The following is a 19,192-nucleotide window of genomic DNA, read 5'->3' on the forward strand; positions in this document are numbered from 1 at the left end:
ACAATTAAAGCGTATATGGTTGCCTCAGAAAAGGAAAGAAAGTTACTTTAAAAGTTAGGATCTCAGTGAATATTTATAAACTATTTTGGTGTGGAGGAAAAACGGCACAGGGTTTGTGTCTCTCGACGGGAAAATTTATGTACACTCTTATATCTGGGATTAAATGGATTAATTCGACCCTCACTCGAATACAAATCTGTCCCCCTCCAGTGTTTCTATCAGGTCTAACTCTTAGCGCTTATGTTTCCACCTTGGACTGTGTTTACCTTCCAACGTGTTTATTTTTAATTATACCAACCTAGCGAAATGGTTTTCATAATGAAGGCTTGTATAAAACTTGTTGCATTTACAGCAAGACCGAGATTGTGATTTCAATCTGGCAACCCAGTCCGCAATGAATTAGGGGATAGGCTTTTGCATTCGAGGAGGATTTGGAGGCAACAGTAACTTTTTATTAAATTCGCCATTTGTGGTTCATTCCCACCTCTGTGGTCTATTTTTCTCAGGGCATCCGTGAGTACATTCGTTCAGATTTCCTCCAAAAAGGATGTTTGCGAAATGTAAGCACGGGTTTAATGCGAAGTCGTGGCGCATATTTAATTCGGATGAAGGCCGCTTTGGTTTGTTATGAAACAGGCATGAAGTTAAATGGAGAAAAGTAGTGCAGCTTGCTTATTAAAATAACGCATGATGATTATTATTGTCGGTGCTGGATAAAGGCCATGTTGTAATTGCAGCAGGGAGGGTGGAGGATGCAAACAAGTATTACAGTCTTTTTTTGTGTGTGTCAATTTCTACAAAGTAACGCACTAGTTTTAGTGTAGAACATTGAGTTGCATGCTCTTTCCTTAATACCATGAGGAGGAAAAGTATTTTGGACAATGCATCTGCACTCAGATGCATATCGTGTATTACACTATGAAAGTAACTTTTTTTTATTTATTTTTCCCTATATTTTCGACGTGTTGTCTTGGGTACTGTAGTAAGAGCGAGCTTGTTTACTCTTGTGCACAGCTTGCACTTGAACTGATGCCAGATTCGCCCATTTTAGTGGCGCAGACGTCTGTGTGACTACACACTTTTACTCTTCTTTTCTTTCTTTACTTATCCTAATCACACAGTTTGCTGTCCTTAAAGTAACCCATGCTGTTTAAAAAGTGATTAACACTGAACATTGCCCAACTCGGACATTAAGTAGGCCTAGGTTTTTTTTTTGTTTGTTTTTTTTTTGTACTAACATGGTGTCTTGCAGTGATGTCATACTGTGACGTCATACAGGACAAGCTGATGTTGATCTCTTCCACTTCTTACAGCCTAAAACATATTCTGTGATCTGTAAATGATTAGGTAGCCGGACTAAAGAAGATTTCACATTTGGCTGAATCTGATCCAGAACACAAGGATTAAGCAAATCCTTCTGAAAATGGTATGAGATGAATTGTGTTCCTGTCCATGAACTGATCCTTCTTGTGTCTCAGATGCTGTGCCTGACTGCAGGACGACTGGGGACGCTGCTGTCCAGAAGGGCAGTGGCAGTTCTCGGAACCACTACTGCCAGGATGTGTAGCCATGGCCATGGTAAAGGTTATATCATACTGTATGCTTTGTTCCAGCTGTACTGATCAAGCCGTGTATATGTTGCTATAAAGTGGCTAGTGCTAGTTATGTATCCAGTAGGGGACACTGTTGTCTTGGGGTGCAGTAAAAGCAACTTTTAAGGCATTAGGCTGTTGCATGTTGTTCTCTTGTGCTGTTGCACTGCTCATGGTTTCCTCCATTTTGACTCCAGTGTCACAGCAGGCTGACATGTCTCTGCCCATGTACTGGGATCGTCGGGATATCCCACTACCAGACAGACCTTACAATGATAGCCTTACTGCGACTGAGAAGAGTCTGAAACAGAAGGAGAAAGGACCGTGGAACATCCTTTCGAACGAGGAGAAACTTGCCTGTTTGTATTTTATCCTTATTATAATGTCCGTTATTCACAGCATATTGGACATAATAAAAAAATAAATAAAATAATAAATAAATAAATAAATAAAGTAATATAAGGTAATTTTTTTTTTTTTTTTTTTCCACCTCTCCATTTTCTGTGTGGTTTGATTCCCATTTGTCTGTCATCAGCCACTTCTTGGTCTGTGTCTCAGTGTACAGGATTACATTTAATCCTGTACCTCTGGGCCTCGTCACAAGCATTTCAATGCCCATTGTACCCAGTGTAACTGTACAAATGACTTGGCTTGATGTCATGCAGTCATCAGCCAGTTTTTGTTCTGTCTCAGTGTACAGGATTATGTTTAAAGACACGTATGCAGAGATGAAGAAACCTTCCAGTGAGTGGAAGACTGTTCTAGGGGGACTCTTCTTCTTCATTGGTTTGACTGGCCTGGTGGTGCTCTGGCAGCGCATCTATGGTAAGGAGGACCAATCATGTGTGCATTTCAAGTACATAATAATATAAATTATTTATTATTGCATGTTTTGGGTGTGTTTGCTCCCTTGAATGCTTGTCAATATGCTTTAGTATAGAACGGAACTAATGTTGTATTGCTATAGGTAGTCTGAAAGAAATTTATAAGTAATTTTACATATATGATGCATAGCACGTTTGTCTTGCAGCTCCGGGGTTGGGGGTTCAAATCCCACTTCCACCCTGCGTGCATGTAGTTTGCATGTTTTCCCCGTGTTTTGGGGGTTTCCTCTGGGTACTCCGGTTTCCTCCCCAGTCCAAAGACATGCCTTGTAGGCTGATCAGCATCTTTAAATTGTCTGTAGTGTGTGAATGAAAGGGCACAATCACATGCACGGTGATGGGATGGCCTCCCTTCTAGGGTGTCCCCCACCTTGTGCCCTAAGTTCCTTGGGATAGGCTCCAGGCTCCCTGTGACACTTTAGGATAAGCTGTACAGAAAATGGGTGCTTTCTAGATCATTGTAAAACTGAGTAATGAGCTGATGCTGAGTTTGTTTGTTTTTTTTGTTTTTTTTTTATACCCCCCTTTCCCTTCCCCAGTGTATCCTCATCCTCCTCATACGTTTGATGAAGAGTGGGAGGCTAAGCAGGTGAAGAGGATGTTGGACATGCGTGTGAATCCAGTGCAGGGCTTCTCCGCTAAGTGGGACTATGAGAAGGGCCAGTGGAAATAAATTCAGAGCTGGTAGTTGGAACAGTCTCACCTGTTAAAAGTATGGTGTCTGTCACCAACCATCCATGAAAAGACTAATCACAATGAAGCAATTAAAAAAAAAAAATTTGATTAATTCTTTAAGTGAGTGGAAATGATGGCACGAGCCCATTTTTCTGTCAGTAACTGAGGGTGTGCAATAAACTGTTTAGTATGGAATAAATTGAGTCTCTTGTGGTCTCCTCCTAATATGCATTCATTTCAGAACAATCCTGTTCCAATCAACCTTGATACTGTTCAACCAGATTGAATCATCCCATCTTCTCTCCCCACCTTAGCCAGAAAGACACCCCTGTACGTACACACACACGGAATGACCACAAGCACAGATCTGATCCTTTCTGATTTCTCTTTATTGACTTTTGATGATATCAGACATTTAAAAAAAAAACCTCCTAAGACATAAAACATTCAATTTGGGGGGGATGGTGGGGTTTTTTTTTTTTTTTTAAATAAACCAAACGCCTTTTAAAAAAATAGTTTCTTTTTTACTTATTTTCATGTGAACTTGATTAAGTACAAACACAGTGAGTAACAAAACACCTCAAAGAAATAATGGAGTTTAAGGCCATAGGAAAGAACACTATGTGTTATAAATATTTTCAAGACATCCAAAAGGCTTTAAATATTTTAGCTATGCTAATATGCTACTCTAAATGTAATTTAAGTTACCTAGTTTACATAGTGTCCTGCCAAGGTCATTTCACTCTGCCAAGCTGTTCTTATACATGAGCGCCACAGAACACTCAGCCTTTCTCATCTGGTAAACACACACGTACACACACAGCATGCAAGCAGCGAATTTTCTTTGTATGGAATGCATTCTGTTATATCAGTGTCTATAGAGCAGCTGTAATATACATTTTTTTTTTTTTTTAGGCAGTTGAAGATCCCAGATCTCTCGATCTTCTCAGCATGTAGCTTGGCATTGTTCAGCTGGGTTTGCAGTAAAATGTACCTCTTAATTATGTTATTCTTGTCTGAAAGTTTGACAACATGATATACATTAATCATATTCATTTATTTAGATATGCAAAAAAAACAACAAACAAACAAACTAGGTATTTGTAGATGACTGGATTTGCAGACTAGTGGATTTCTATTTTAGCTAGTCAACTTTTCCCCAGTGAGCTTGTAGTTCACTAGATCAGGTATGAAAACGGCATTCATTCATTTCACACCCTATACAGCGAACCTATATAGAAAGTAGGAGGCTGTCTGGGATTCGGCCCGAGAGATGTTATCTCGTGCTCCTTGAACGCTTTCCTGAATTCTTCTCAGATGACAAAATGAACCCGCTTGCCGAACACCGTTAACTCTTTCCAACTCTTTGAATAAAATGTATTTTGATGCGAAGTGTGTTTGCTTCTGGTCAGTGTAAGGTGCAGAGCAGCAGGTGGCCTCACTGAGTGACGAGCAGCTTCAGCCGCCAGGACAGCAAAAGCGACTAACTCACAATTAAACACAGCAGTAAAGACGTAGAGATGGCAGATGAGAATGAGATATCGGGGAGAGACAGTCTGTTGGGCTCAAAGGCCGTTTCATTCAACTAAATGACAAGACAATTTATAATTCTAAAAAATAAAAATAAAAAGTGTCCCATAGCAATCGTTTTAACAATCCAGAGGTTTGTCTCCGCAGTGGCTACGGCACATAATACACCACATATGCATGACTGTAGTATGTTGACAGACTACTTAACGCGGTCTCGGATGGATGTAGCCGTTGACATGGAACTGAATGGGAATTTTCATTCCCAGGTGTTGCAGGAGGAATTCTGAGCCCCCTGATTAGTTAATCCAGACACTTTACATTCCCAGTGCATCTCCTTGAAAATGGTCCTTACCTATGGAATGAAAAATGCAATCTGAATTTGTGTGCCTTCGTTTGAATTATTAAGTGGCATTTTGTAGTTTGCTTACATGTGCGCAAGGTTTCAAATTCAATTTTATATTAATCAGGTGCATGCATTCATTCACTCACTCACTCACTTTACATTGGTCAAGATCACGGTGGATCCAGAGCGTAGCTTGGAAACACTAAGCGCAATGGTGGTACAATCCATTTCAAATTCAAAAATCTGAATCTGAACATTTGCATTGGGAATAGATTGTGTCCCCACATGTTTTATTTGACTTTTCTACACCTGGTTATTATTAAAACTGAACCTGAAGCCTTGAACACACACACTCATGCCATGGAAAACAATTTCAATTTGATGTAAAAACAAAAATTCCAAATAATTCAAACAAAGGCATAATTGCAAATTTCATTGAGATTGATTGCAGTGGCACATTTCTCTTTCCATACATACTTTTGACCCCTTTATGAGCACCCTCACACACAACAAACGCTCGAGCCGTTAGGATTTCAAGCACGTCTGGGGAAAAATGCTTGAAAAATGGTGCGCAAAATTCATTCATTTTTAAACAGCAAAATAAAATGATGCTCACGGTAAATAAACAAGGACATACACTTACAATAGAAGCACCCACCCACTCACTAACAGTCACAGCAAAATAGCATTTCGAGAATTACTACTAATCACTGGTTGATAAGTTAATTAGAACTAAAGCAAGCTAGACTTAACTAAGCATCTCATCTACAACCTGCTCTGATGGGTTTCTCAACTTTTAAAGCCAAATAGAACATAAACCACCACCAAAACCACACAAGACACAGTAGACACTTGTCGAGATGTGTTTTAATCTAAGCTTCGTCTATTACATGTTATGCGTTTATGATGCAGCGGTGCAACAATAACAGAGAGGACAGGGCCAGCTCTAGCTCTCATTACAATACTCCCAATGGTGTAAAGAAAGTTACTACAATTTTAACCAATTTAGGTTTAATAATGAAACATTAAAAAAAAGAAATGCTTTAAATTTAACTTGGTTGCTCTTTTATCAGAGCACACTCTCATATATTAACTCAGAGAGTCATTTAGAAAAATGAAAAGCTTCACCAGAGCTCCGGAGCCTCAGCGTTAATCCCGTACATAGCAATCACACGTTTCCGGAGCATTTTTCCTGACATAAATTATACTAAACTACAGAATTGCTACAGAATTGACTTGCAAAGATGACTAAAGTTGCTAAGCATTAATCCCTTCCCCCCTCATTGCCCCTTCCTGGTTAAAGAGGCCATGTTATGCGATGAACTCGCACAGTAGACTCAGAAAGGACTTGAACTGTAGTGCAAGGTTTTGAACGTGTCTGCTAATCCTTTATCAAAGCCTCTGAAGGATCCAAAACATGAACTGAGCCTCCATCCAGAACCTGGGAGCAGGTGCTTCACTTATAAACTCGGTTCTCAAAAGAGATCTGTATCATTGCTTCTCGCTGTACTCTTTGAAGATAAAATAATCGTGTATATTTTAAAAGACTAAAGCAGTAAATGAATTTACAAAGAACAAACAGAAATAAGTGATCCATTTGGAAAGTCTTTGACAATTCTTTAAAGAAGAAAAAAGAAAAAGGAGAAAAAAAGAAAAGAAAAGAAAAAAAAGAGGTCACTTAAGCTATGTGTCTCATGCTATTGAGCAACATCACTGTTTTGGGCCAAGTAGCAAGTCGCCTTTCACCAGGTTGGGACTGTGTATACCAAGTTTACAGTTGTGCTTGGGCCACTAACACAGTCCACAGTGCACCGCGAGAGGAGGAGGGTGTAAACATGACAATTCTTGGCAAAGAAAACAAAAACAAATACAAAAAACAAAACAACAACAAAAAAAAAACCTTTTAATTGGGTAAAAGTTCCTTCATGTATGACTGAGGTGTATACTGGGTGGAGACCAGATGCTGCGCCTTCGTTAATCTTTACAGGCGCTTCTGAGCGATGAAGGAGCCCAACACCACCCCTGTGAACAACGTCATCCCTGCCAGCAGCCACTTCTTGAAGCTTTCCTGCGACCTTCTGCTCTCCGCTGCTGCGTCTTTCCCGAAGATCTCTGCAAAACGCTCCTGTTTAAAAAAAGACAGAGAAAAAACTCTCACTCACAGAAAAAGAAAGACTGACACAATCCCAGCAAAGTCCATTCATCCGGAACATCATATTCACCAGCAAGTGCTGATCACACCTGAAGCCACAGTGATGGAAAATTCCAGAAATTTTCACAAATGTTATGTTTCTTCGAGAAAATTCCAGCAGCAGTATAAACCCACAAGAATACACACTGCCATCCAATCGTGCTGTGGCTCCTACAGCCAATCACACGACTCCTTTAAGGACCTGCCCATCACAGACCTCCTTCTGACACGCCCCTTCCTCTAACCAAGCTTGTGTGCGTGCTTAAAAAAAAAAAAAAAAAAAATTATACAAAAATGTGACCAACAGAGGGCGCACGCCTCTTTACACAGGGTTACAGCCCTAACAACTGGCTTTCAGAGCAGAATTCTATAGCAACCAGTTTTATGCAAAATGCCAAGAGGGGATTTCAGGTTAATGCCTTAACATGTTTCCAAAGAACACAGCAAACAAAGTAGAGCATGTTCACTGACTGAGCTTCAGCTGAGCACGTCTGTAAAAAAAAAAAAAAAAAAAGAAGCACATTGAATTTATTCCTCAGAGTAAGAGCCCATTTGTGCACATATTGCAATGACATTTTCTGTTTAAGCCCTTTCTCCTAACGAGTCCATCATAACCCAGGTGTTTTGAAGGCTTGGTGCACTTCATGTGCTTTTGTCTCCCTGTTGCCTAACAATGAGATCAGGTACATGCCAAATACAGCAAAAATATTTGGAGCATGTAACCCTGATTACACCTCAAGCTGTAGTCATGCAGACTGATGTCATCCCCCCAGCCCTGCCTTTCACCTCAGATCCTGTGTCTGTCTGTGCTGGTGTAATGTCAGAGAGAGAGAGAAAAAAATGAAAACACAGGTCTGTATGTCCCTCGATCACAGAAATACAACAAACCGGAGAAGACTGGATCATGATGTCTGATGATGAAATATGCCGAATACAATCGTCCTTTAGGTTTCTGCTTAAATCAAGGCTTAAACATTTACTGGACTTTGTAAGCATAGTTTTAATGCGGATTCTTTTTTTTTTTTTACCTCTTACTAGTATTAATTATGTTAACAAAAACAATTAAATGTTCATCGATGACCTTTTATTCACGATTAAGATGTCACCGACAAAAAAAAGACAAAACTAAAATGTAGTTAAAAAAAAAAAAAAAACAACTTTACTGTAATCTCTCTCTACTTTTGTCAACAAAAAAGATGAGAAATATTATAGCCTTTTTTTCTGAATTACAATCCAAACATTCATTGGATGACATGAGCGTCAGTTTCCTTTCCTGTGCGTCGCATATCAGGACTAAGCAAGCACAGCGCAGAGTAGCTTTCAAGCTAACGTTTGTTTTGGCTGAACAGACTAGACTGACTGAAATGTTAAATCAATAATAATCTTATAGCTAATAATGTCTACAGTTTTCAGTGACTAAAACTAAACTACTTAAGGTTTTCTTTGACCGAGGTGAGACTAAAATGCCCAATCAACTAAAATGTGACTTTAAAACAAAAACAAACAAAAACAACAGGATTAAGATCGACTACATATGACTAAAAACCTATCGAGGATATTTGACACAGGACTAAGACTAATAAAATAAAATAAAAATGTAAAAAGCTGACAAAATGAACATTAAACTCTACTCAAATTTCACTAAAAAAAAAGACCACTTCAAGCTGGGATATTGTTGTCTTTATTGTTGACATATTTGAACAAGCAAACATTTGATCATGTTTGAAACAGTGCCTATTAAAATGAAGCTGATACACTTGAATTAAACCACAGGAAAATGAGCTGTTTCAATCATTTATTCAGCAGAAATAGCAATAGATGTGATATTCTTCTGTGGATAAAGTAAGTACACCCTTGGCCTCAGAAACTAGTATTGCCCCCTTTAGCAGAAATAACTTCTTGTAGATGTTTTTGCATAATTGTCCACCAGGCTTGCTGGAATTTTTGACCACTCTTCCATGCAATATTCTTTCGATTGCAAGATGTTTGAGGTTATTATTGCATGTACTGCCCATTTCAAATCCCCCCATATCATTTCAATGGGATTTAAATCCAGGCTTTCACTAGACCATTCCATAACTTTCCATTTCTCCTTTTTGATCCATTCCTTGGTGGATTTGCTAGTGTGCTTAGGATCATTATCCTGTTGAAAGGTCCACTTTCAGTTCAACTTTGGGACACATGGCCTCACATTATCTTCAAGCACTCTTTGATTTGATGCAGAATTCATAGTTGAAGCAATGAATGCAAGCTGTCCAGTCCCTGAGGCAGCAAAGCAACCCCAAACCATAACATTTCCACCACCATGCTTCACAGTTGGTATGAGGTGTTTCTCCTGAAAATCTGTCTTTGGTCTGTGCCAAACATGTCTGCTGTTACTGTGGCCAAACAACTCGATCTTTGATTCGTCTGTCCAGAGCACATTATCCCAAAAGGACTGGTCTTTGCCTATATGCTCATTGGCAAACTGTAGTCTTGCAAAGGCTTTCTCCTGGCACACCTCAAAGCTTTTGCTTTTACTAAAGCTGTTTAACTCACTCTGGTTGTCAGGGACACATTAGGTTTCACACAGAAAATGGAATGTGGCCATACGTGTCTCTGGACGTGGTTTAGCAGCTCAGCGGATATATTTCACACGATTCACACCCACACTTAATTCTATAAACCTGTGACGGACTCACCGAAACTGATGTAAATATGAGATCTGACTGGAGTCCTAGACATACAGAAAGAACCTTTACGGGCGATGCCAAAAATGTTTATTCATAATTATATCGTACTGCAGTCGAATTGTTGAATCTGATTGGTCAGATGATGTGCATTATTTTTGTACAACAGCACGGTTGAGACAGTAATTCCAGCTGTAACATGAATAACAGTTTAATATTAACCTGTCTGTTCTAATGTTATTGTTTCTATAGTAACAGCTCATACACTGGGACTTATAGAGTGGATGCTCCACGTAATCTAGGACTAATAATAAATGGATTTTAAAAACATGTATAATAAAGTAAAATGTATAATCACTGAAGCGGTGACGTTTCTGTTAGGAGACATTTATGTAACATTTATGGAAGGAGGCGTGGTTGTGGTGTGGTGAGGCGGAGTTACTTTTACCATCCTGAGATTGATTATTTTCTAATAAAAGCTGGTCCCAAAGTGTTTTTAGTCCTCTTATACCACAGAAACTTGCCAACAATTACAATTTTATTTGTATTAATTAAAGAAGCGTCATACTGTTTATTGTTCCTAGTTATGTTTTGTTTTGCGGCTGTTCTACAATATTAGTTAGTTCCTATTTTCACTTATGTCAGAACAGCTATAAATGGTCATTTCCTCACCAGCCTTTCTTGAAATAAATAATAATTTTAAAAAAAATGCAGATGTCATGTTCTCGAGAAACCACAAAGCCCAGTGTGTTCGCACATTAGAAACCTGAAACTTACAGCTTTACCTATGTGACAAATCCCAGGCACTGGAGACTCCTTCTAGCTTTGACAGAAAACTTGAACCATATCAACAATTATAGAGATTGACCGATAGTGGATCTTACAGATGCCTTACAGATAACTAAGGCTGCAACTAACGATTATTTTCATAATCGATTAGTTGGCAGATTCTTTTTTCGATTAATTGCTCACATTTACATCTATTCATTTAGCAGACGCTTTTATCCAAAGCGACTTACAAATGAGGAAATACAAGCAAGCGATATATCAAGCGGAGAACAATACAAGTAGTGCTACTACACAAGATTTTTAATTGAGTTCTAGAGAAGCAAAGTGCGCAGTGTAGAGGTGTAAGTGCCAGAGTAAGGTTTTTTGTTTTGTTTTGTTTTAAAGGATAATGTGGGGTTGGCCTTTTTAGGGGTTGGTTACGTGTTCACAGAAGAGGTGGGTCTTCAGCTGTTTTTTGAAGATAGTGACAGATTATGCGGTCCGGATTGAGGATGGAAGTTCATTCCACCACTGAGGTGCAGTTAATGTGAAGGTTCTGGAAAGGGACCTTAAGCCACTGAGTAGGAACTACTAAGCGCCGGTTGTTAATCGATCGCAGATTGCGTGAGGGAACGTAAGCCTTCAGGAGAGTGTTGAGGTAGGAGGGTTCTGTTCCGGACAAGGTCTTGTGAGCATCAAGGCCTTGAATTTGATACAGGTGGCTTCAGGAAGCCAGAGATGAAGAGGGGTGTGACATGGGTCCTTTTGGGCTGGTTGAAGAAATTAACCGAATTTGGGGCAACTTTCAGTACCATTTTTTTTCATTTATTTAAAATAAAATCCACAAACAGTGTTACAAATATAAACTTCAGACTAAAACTTTACATTACTGTTTGTCCAAATATATAAGAGTGAAAAGAACCCAATACACACAGACACACACCAGAATATATATTATTCATTTAGGACTGTAATTTCATCCAGTGCTTTTTGTGCATCCATAAAAAATAATGCATAAATTTTTATATATAATATATACTAAGTATATAAACAGTAAACTGAAGAAAGTCATTGTCGGAGACTCTGGGTATCTGCTAAAGCTAGCGGCGGCGCACTACGTGTATGACGTCATGCGCCATCGACTAGGAAGCGGCTTATATAGTAAAAAAACTGCTAGTGTTCCGTTTGAGACAATATTACCTTTCTAAAATTCACACACAAGACAGCAGAGTACATATAGTGTAAGTGTACAGTACGTCATTTGGGACACAACTTTAGTATTTACTCTCCGATGCGTGTTTTCAGAACAGAATTAACGTAGTGAGTAAAAACACCCCGTGCCACGCCCAGACCAACTAATCCATAATGAGATTCGTTGACGATCTTCATAATCGATTATTATCGATTAGTTGTTGCAGCTCTACCGATAATGAAGTTGGGCGGTACCTGCCGATAACCGATTAATCAACCGATAGTTTTTAAAATTGATCCTGAATGAAAACATAACATTCAAAGTAAAATATTGCTGAATTTTATTACAAAAATAAACAGTACTGACTGTACCATGAAAATGTACTGTGCTTTTTTAAAATGAAAAAAACTATATAAATATTAATATATATTAACTATTAAAAAATATTTAAGTAACTTGAAGAACCGAAAAGTAAAACTACAAATAACAAATAAAAATAGATCGGTCAACTTCGAAATCAATTACACACGTTTCTTAACCTGTTCACGTGGAGCGTCCACCATATGAGCCTACGTGTAAAGCTGTTCATATTGAAACACCAACGTATTACAACAAGTGCATTAATAAACCTCAGAGCCTTAACTACTGTCACAGCTGCTGTTCTAGTCAATCTCCTAATCGATCAGTTTCGAGAATTCAACAGTGCTGTGGTGTAAAAATTATTCTGACAGACGAAACGTATCAAAATCTTTTACCGTAAATGGAAACAAAATAAACAAGAGACTGTTAGGAGCCATGTCATTAGGACGTAGATACATCAGGCCCACTCAGCAGCAAGGTACAAGGTGTACACGCATGCGCACGGCCAAGAGCAGAGACAGAGAGAGCATTGTGGAGCACTTCTGGGAGAGGGTGGCTGAAGTGGAGCACTTTAAATCCTCTCACATTTGCAGCAGCAGTGTAAAAAAAAAAAAAAAAAAAAAAAAAAAAAAAAAACCTATACACAAAATCAGGAGAGCGAACCACCAAGACAAAGGAAGAAAACGGTGAAGGAGGAAAGGTGAACTGGTGTGATCAAAGCTGCTGAAAGGCTGATCAAAGGGTTGTGCTGGGTAGAGAGCCAGATGACATGTATTTAAGAATAAAGTAGAGAGAATCAGAAAGAGAGAAAATTTCTTAGGAAATTACTGAGAAAGGGAGTGGTGGGTGAGTGCACAGGGGTGGCGGCAGCTGATAACACTTGAGCAAGAGTTAATAGTGTGACCTCGTAACTCCAGACACGTGGCTGAAAAGCACGTCAACCTCACTAACATACTGTCAATACAGCCAAACTGTAATAAATAAATAAATAAATAAATAAATAAATAAAAATTCAACTCACACACACTGCTGTCATGCACATCAAGGGGCTCAGCTTGCAATACCAAGCATACCTGACATTCATTCAGGTAGACCTGCACTGAAATCGAATACTAAGCTATGATTTACAGAGCCGCCACTCTTCAGTCAAGCCGTGGGGAAAAAAATAAAATAAAATAAATAAATAAACCCACACAGACCAACATGCTGAACTCTGAGAGGAAGAGGATGTTAAAGATCCTGATGAAGATCAAGCCACATGACTCCTCAGGATCAGCTGCTTCAGAAAGAATGCAAATATTGACTTGAACTGAGGCAAGGCCGTGTAATGTACACTGACTCGCGCACACCCATGGGCTAGCACATTTTACATACACACAAGGTGAACTGGTATGTAGGGAACGTGTGAGAAAAGCAGGCAGGAGGTCAAAAACAATGGCATGTGACTTGCCTTGCAACATCAGAACACCACAGCTAAAATGATTCATTAACATTTGTTCACCTACATGGTTCGCCTAAACGTGCGCTCTAATTACGCACAAAAACAGCTCGACTACAGTGAAACAGCTGATCTTACGCCAGTGTTTAGAAGAATTATTTTTTTCACACCCAGCCCAACCCAGACTATTACTGCATGCACTGAAATAGTGGAAATTTCCAGTTCTGACAGAACGAGCCCGACATCATCCACTGAATAAGAGAACACCACATGGAAATCGTCACTGACAAACACCGACTCGCTGAACTTAAGAGAAGAGGCTCTCAGTCATGACAGAAAGGACTCGCTGACTTCACACAGATTCAAAATGAACAGATGTTTGAAAAACACTGACATAACGTAAACCTACATCGAAAGTAACGTCTGAGAATCATCAAACCTGACCGAAAGGAACAACTTCAACAGCAGTGACCGGTCCGGATTCGCTAACCTTAAGGAGTCGTTAGAAAAGGGTGAAGCACGAATTCACGAAACAACACGCATCTAACATGGAGGCAGAACGATATAGCGTTGTTTATCACCAGACAAGCTAAAATATTCAACCTTAAGCCAATACTCCAGCACTTCTTATACGTAATCTCGATCCACTGCAGTTGCAGCACGTGTGCGATTGCAACAAGCAATCATTCTGACACGTTTCCCTGTTTGGAGAAAAGAAAAAGAAAAAAAAAAAAAGGAACAGAAAACTTGATCTCAAAAATACTTAATAAATGCAGATGTTGGGGCAGACAATTAACCTTTATACAAAACGACCGTTTTTAGTACTTCATTAGTTAGATTTTTTAGTTAGATTACTTTTTTCAGGGGAAAGTATGAATGTTTATATATGCATCTGATCACACATGGATACCAAACAAATAAATAAATAAAAGCAACACCAGGGAAAGGGGAAATATCCAAACTAAATTTGACTGCATTACTCATGGTTTGGGAAGTTGAATAAAACCACATGAATAACACTTTTCGGAAGACTTTCTCTCTGCCATGTATCAGTTTTAACCTATGGCATTTATTGTTTGAGTGTAATAGTTGCACTTTTGCATTGTTTTGTACATAACGCAGTATTTGAAACACTTGCCGACTGCCCTGACAACTGCCCTCGGGCTTATATTAAGTAAGTTTTGAGTAAACAGGTTTTCCGTTCTTTTCTCAGTACAGGGAAACGTGACGAAATGTACATCTGACACAACCACACATACGCTCTAGATGTGGCAGGTTATAGACAGAGTTGGACAACACTGGAGTGTTCTCTTAGAACAAGATTACATTAAAAAAAAAAAAAACAGGTATGCAGTGTATGTGACAGGCATCACGAACAGCAAAAGGAGAGGATGCTTAATTCGCTAAACCATAAAGTGCTCTTTGAAATTCTACATGTACTGCAAACCTTTGTAAACATAACTCGGTTCTTTCCATTTGTTAATCATGTTCAGTATTACTCAGACTGGTCATGTGTTACAGTCAGTTGATTGAATCCTAGTCCTCCATACAGACAGGTAGTGAACATGCCCAACATGCCTCCATCAATACCATCAGGAGTACGTTCACTACACTGTCCATCTCGGACAAACACCAGAGGCAGGTCCGGATCAACCGTGAACGCTTACAGGTTAAAGTACGGTCTATATGAGCGGCGACGGCGGGTGGGCAGCCACACCTGCGCACACACACACGCACACAAACCTCATCTGCCAGGCGCATGAACTTATCCCAAAGCACCCAAAGGACGAGTGGGTTTAGAAGACGTGTCCACTGGGATTGCTGCTGCTAGGCAGCGGTGTCTGCACACGTCTCTCCAGAGCACAGAAAAAGGGGCTGAGATGGAGCCGGAGTGAAAAAAAGAAAATCACAAAGGCGCCATTTACACCTTATGCTATACACTAACATTTGTGTTTTTTTAACAGGATGTGATCACGAATTCATAACATTTGACGTTGAAAAAGAAAAAAAAAAAACCCTGGTGGAAACATATCTGGCTGTCAAGCAAGTGTAAACGCAATCTGTACAGTGTGTATGCATCAGCTTGGCATTTGAGACAAAAGGCCACACCCACAGGATATACTGTTATTAAATCATTAAGTGAAGAAGAAGAAAAAAAAACCCAAACAGGAAATGACAGACAGCTCTTATCGGTATTTATGTTGTAGAATTAAAATAATCTAGTAAATCCGATCCCTGACCGCCTTCCCCCGTTCTTCCTAAGCTATCTTATTTGTATAGAAAAATAGGCTCACAAAGTGTACACAGCAGAAATGATGAAAACGTGTCCATGTGCCAGGTGGAAATACAAGTCTTTTTCTAAGCCGGTTGATATCCAGCTGTAAACCAGGACCGAAGACCCTAACTTGATCCTAAAACCGGAAATACTCCCTTTAACTCTTTAAGGGTGGGTTTGCGTGACCTAGTGACCCGGGAGGGGCCAAAACTAGGCTTTAAGATGCTTTGGGAATACACAGTACAATGGAACGGTACAATCTTCCGGTAAGAGAAAAGTCATGGAGAATAGAAAGCTAAAGTTGGTAAGAGGATGGGAGGGGGATATCGCTGGTACGTTGTCAAGGTTACAGCAGAGATATTGAGAGGTGTGTACAAACCATGACGACGTATGTGTCATAAACGTCCTGAGTGCTTGGAGAATGAGTGAGCTGGGAGGAGTAATGATGCAATGAGGAGTTCCTCAGCAGTCTCGGAGTCTCAATTCTGTAGGTCTCAATTGTTTTGAGCATTCCTAATCACCCCACCTTTCACCCTCACTCTCTCTCGGTTCTTCTTCTCTTATTATCCGGTAGACTAGACGCCTTTACTTCTTATAATCACTCGAACCTACGTTACACATGTTTTGATTTTATCTGTGACCTGTTCCAATTGACATTTATAATTCTTTATCAATATTTCTGTGCATGTATATATAGTATATTATATATATATATATATATATTTATATTTATATATATATATATATATATATATATATATATATATATATATATATATATATATACACACACACACACACACACACATATACACACACACACACACACACACACACACACACATATATACACACATACATACTCACACACACACACACACACACACACACACACACACACACACTACGCTTTCTGGATCATTAAACTAAGAAGCTTTCACTGAACGATGGTGTCAGTGTGACTTCTTCCTGGGCCCGTACGAGAGAAAATCAGCCAGAGCAGGTTTCAAATTTTGGTTCTGTCTGGTATCAGACAAAGAACTTCACTTAAGTTTCCTGGTATTAGAAGCGGGGATATCTGGATGGAGGTAAGCGTGAGATTTTAATTCTTTATACCTCCGTGTAGATATCTGGATAAAATCTTGAAGTGCTGGTTGAAATATCACATTTTGATTCATTTACAGCATTTGGCACATTTATCTAATTTACACAAATGAGCAATTGAGGGTTAAGGGCCTTGCCCAAGGGCCCAACAGTGGTAGCCTGGCAGTGCTGGGGCTTGAACTCCTGACCTTCTGATCAGTAACCCAGAGCCTTTTAATCACTGCGCCACCACTGCCCATAAAATTGTAAATGAGCACTTATATAGTACTGTGTCTCATTCACCCATTCACACACATATATATACACACACACACACACACACACACACACACACACACACACTAATGGTAGCAGAGCTGCCATGCAAGGCGCTAATTTGCCATCGGGAGCAACTTGTGATTCAGGGTCTTGCCCAAGGACACTTCGGTATGTGGAGTCATGTGGGCCGGGAATCAAACCGCCAACATTACGATTAGGGGACAACCCGCTCTACCACCTGAGCCACAGCCGCTCATGTCTGTCTTAGAGACGCTGTGCACACGTGATTCGACAAATTCTCAAAATAAACTACACAGGTTGAAATATCACACTGGTTCAGGTCCATGGTGCTTCCGCGGGCGCGGGTTACCACGTGATTTGACAAAGCATGTGATACCTGTTATCTGACTGAACATTATATCCAACACGGTCTGATATCCTAGCGTGATTATTCAATTATAAGCTGTAACTATGGGTAGAACCGGTCAATCTAAAAATCATACCAAATCAGTGGATGTAGAAAGAAAAAAGATAACAAAATCTACCGTGTTTATTGAGCAAACAGCAAATAGCGGATAAGCCGAGCTCTGGCTCAGAGCCAGAAGGAACCGAAGCACGCTTTAGCACTGACCCCAATGCCGCTGCACCATTAATACAAGTAGGAAAAAGCTTTACACCGAAACCTCCTAGTATTATGGAAATAAAAAGCGAGATGTGATGCTTTGCCTTTGAAAGATAAACCTGGTCATTCTGTTGATTCACTTAAAACAGCAATACTAGATACGTCAGTCTAGACTTTCGCAGTATTTTGTTAAAGGTCCTTGGTCATGACGTCACAAGGAACTTTTACTCACAGGCTCATGAGTCCTCTAGCTCATTTTAATTTGCTTCCAGAGTGAAAACAATTCACGTTTTCCTTTAACCGGAAAACATTCCATTTTATTTACTGTAATGCATCACGACGAAGGTACTTACAGTTTTTTTTTGGGGGGGGGCATTAGAGATTCCGGAGTTGTAGCACGTTAGTGCCTGCTAGGAAATGTAGTCAGGAAGTTCTCATGGTACAAACTTACTATGAACACAGTTCAGGTATGCGTCTCGTGTGTATTATTTTCAGTCAATATGTCCACATTTATAAAACACACTCCCTACATGTCACAGCTCCTGACAATCCGAGATCATGTTTTACCACGAATGTGTTGTCACTCCGTCTTCTACTTTCAACCTACTAGGGAGAGACTTCATTTTTAAACTGAAGTGTTCGCTTACAATGCATAATGGTAGATTCTCTCTGTCCACTCAATCTAATCTGGGTTTTAGGCACCGCCTCTAAATGCTTCAGGCATTAGAACTTTACATGTAGCAAGACTGATACTGATGGAAACTGATGACTGGTATGTGGTATGTATATATGTGTGTGTGTGTGCACGCTTGTTTGTTTGTTCAGAGTGAGCCAGCAGTCACACAATCTAGGTTTCTCCACTGTTGCAATACAGTAACTCTTGACCTCTTGCACCCATTTCTGACTTCTTTCCCCACTGGAACAAATCTCCTCCTCTCTCTCTCACACACAGTATCAAGTGTTCTTGTGTGGATCAGGCAGGTCATTATATCAAAATAGAAGCCATTGTCTGGGGTTATCAGTCTGGGAGAAGGTATATACTTGATGTGTGCACAGCAAGGCATTAGTTTGGCTACCTAAGGTTTATGAAATATTGGCGGACAATGTATACATTTGTTAGCTAGCTCACCAGGCAAGTTAAAGCGCTGGTTTTGGTTGTCATGGAAACTGGTGAGGTTAAAAGGTGGCAGCTAACATAATGGCCGGCTAGTTCGTTATTTAAGTGCATTAATACGGACTTATGGAAACAGACAAATTTATGATCATTATCCACTTCTAACAGTTTCTAATG

General features: G+C 39.6%; 2 protein-coding genes across 4 annotated transcripts in view; one reads left to right on the forward strand and one right to left on the reverse strand.

Moving 5' to 3' along the window:
• Nucleotides 1–371: 371 nt before the first annotated feature.
• Nucleotides 372–3,350, forward strand: LOC128619007 (cytochrome c oxidase subunit 4 isoform 2, mitochondrial). Its single transcript, XM_053642820.1, has 5 exons — nucleotides 372–513; nucleotides 1,479–1,578; nucleotides 1,790–1,951; nucleotides 2,286–2,417; nucleotides 3,016–3,350. The coding sequence occupies exons 2-5, from the start codon at nucleotides 1,479–1,481 to the stop codon at nucleotides 3,147–3,149; spliced, it is 528 nt and encodes a 175-aa protein (XP_053498795.1). The 5' UTR covers nucleotides 372–513; the 3' UTR covers nucleotides 3,150–3,350.
• A 172-nt stretch (nucleotides 3,351–3,522) lies between these two features.
• bcl2l1 (BCL2 like 1) overlaps nucleotides 3,523–19,192 on the reverse strand; it is a 35,572-nt gene continuing 19,902 nt past the window's right edge. For all 3 annotated transcript variants that reach the window (XM_053642818.1, XM_053642819.1, XM_053642816.1), the window contains exon 3: nucleotides 3,523–7,149. In XM_053642818.1, the coding sequence (XP_053498793.1) occupies nucleotides 7,006–7,149 (144 nt within the window). In that variant the 3' untranslated portion in view covers nucleotides 3,523–7,005. The remainder of the gene's footprint in view (nucleotides 7,150–19,192) is intronic.

Source organism: Ictalurus furcatus, chromosome 15, assembly GCF_023375685.1.
Source record: "Ictalurus furcatus strain D&B chromosome 15, Billie_1.0, whole genome shotgun sequence".
Classification (NCBI taxonomy): Eukaryota; Metazoa; Chordata; class Actinopteri; order Siluriformes; family Ictaluridae; genus Ictalurus; species Ictalurus furcatus.

Excerpts from the sequence above, each read along its gene's own strand:
- LOC128619007 (XM_053642820.1), top strand. The coding sequence starts at position 1,479 with ATGCTGTGCCTGACTGCAGGACGACTGGGGACGCTGCTGTCCAGAAGG. Across the intron at positions 1,579-1,789 it reads GATGTGTAGCCATGGCCATG|TGTCACAGCAGGCTGACATG; the intron begins GTAAAGGTTATA and ends TTTTGACTCCAG. Across the intron at positions 1,952-2,285 it reads GAACGAGGAGAAACTTGCCT|TGTACAGGATTATGTTTAAA; the intron begins GTTTGTATTTTA and ends GTTCTGTCTCAG.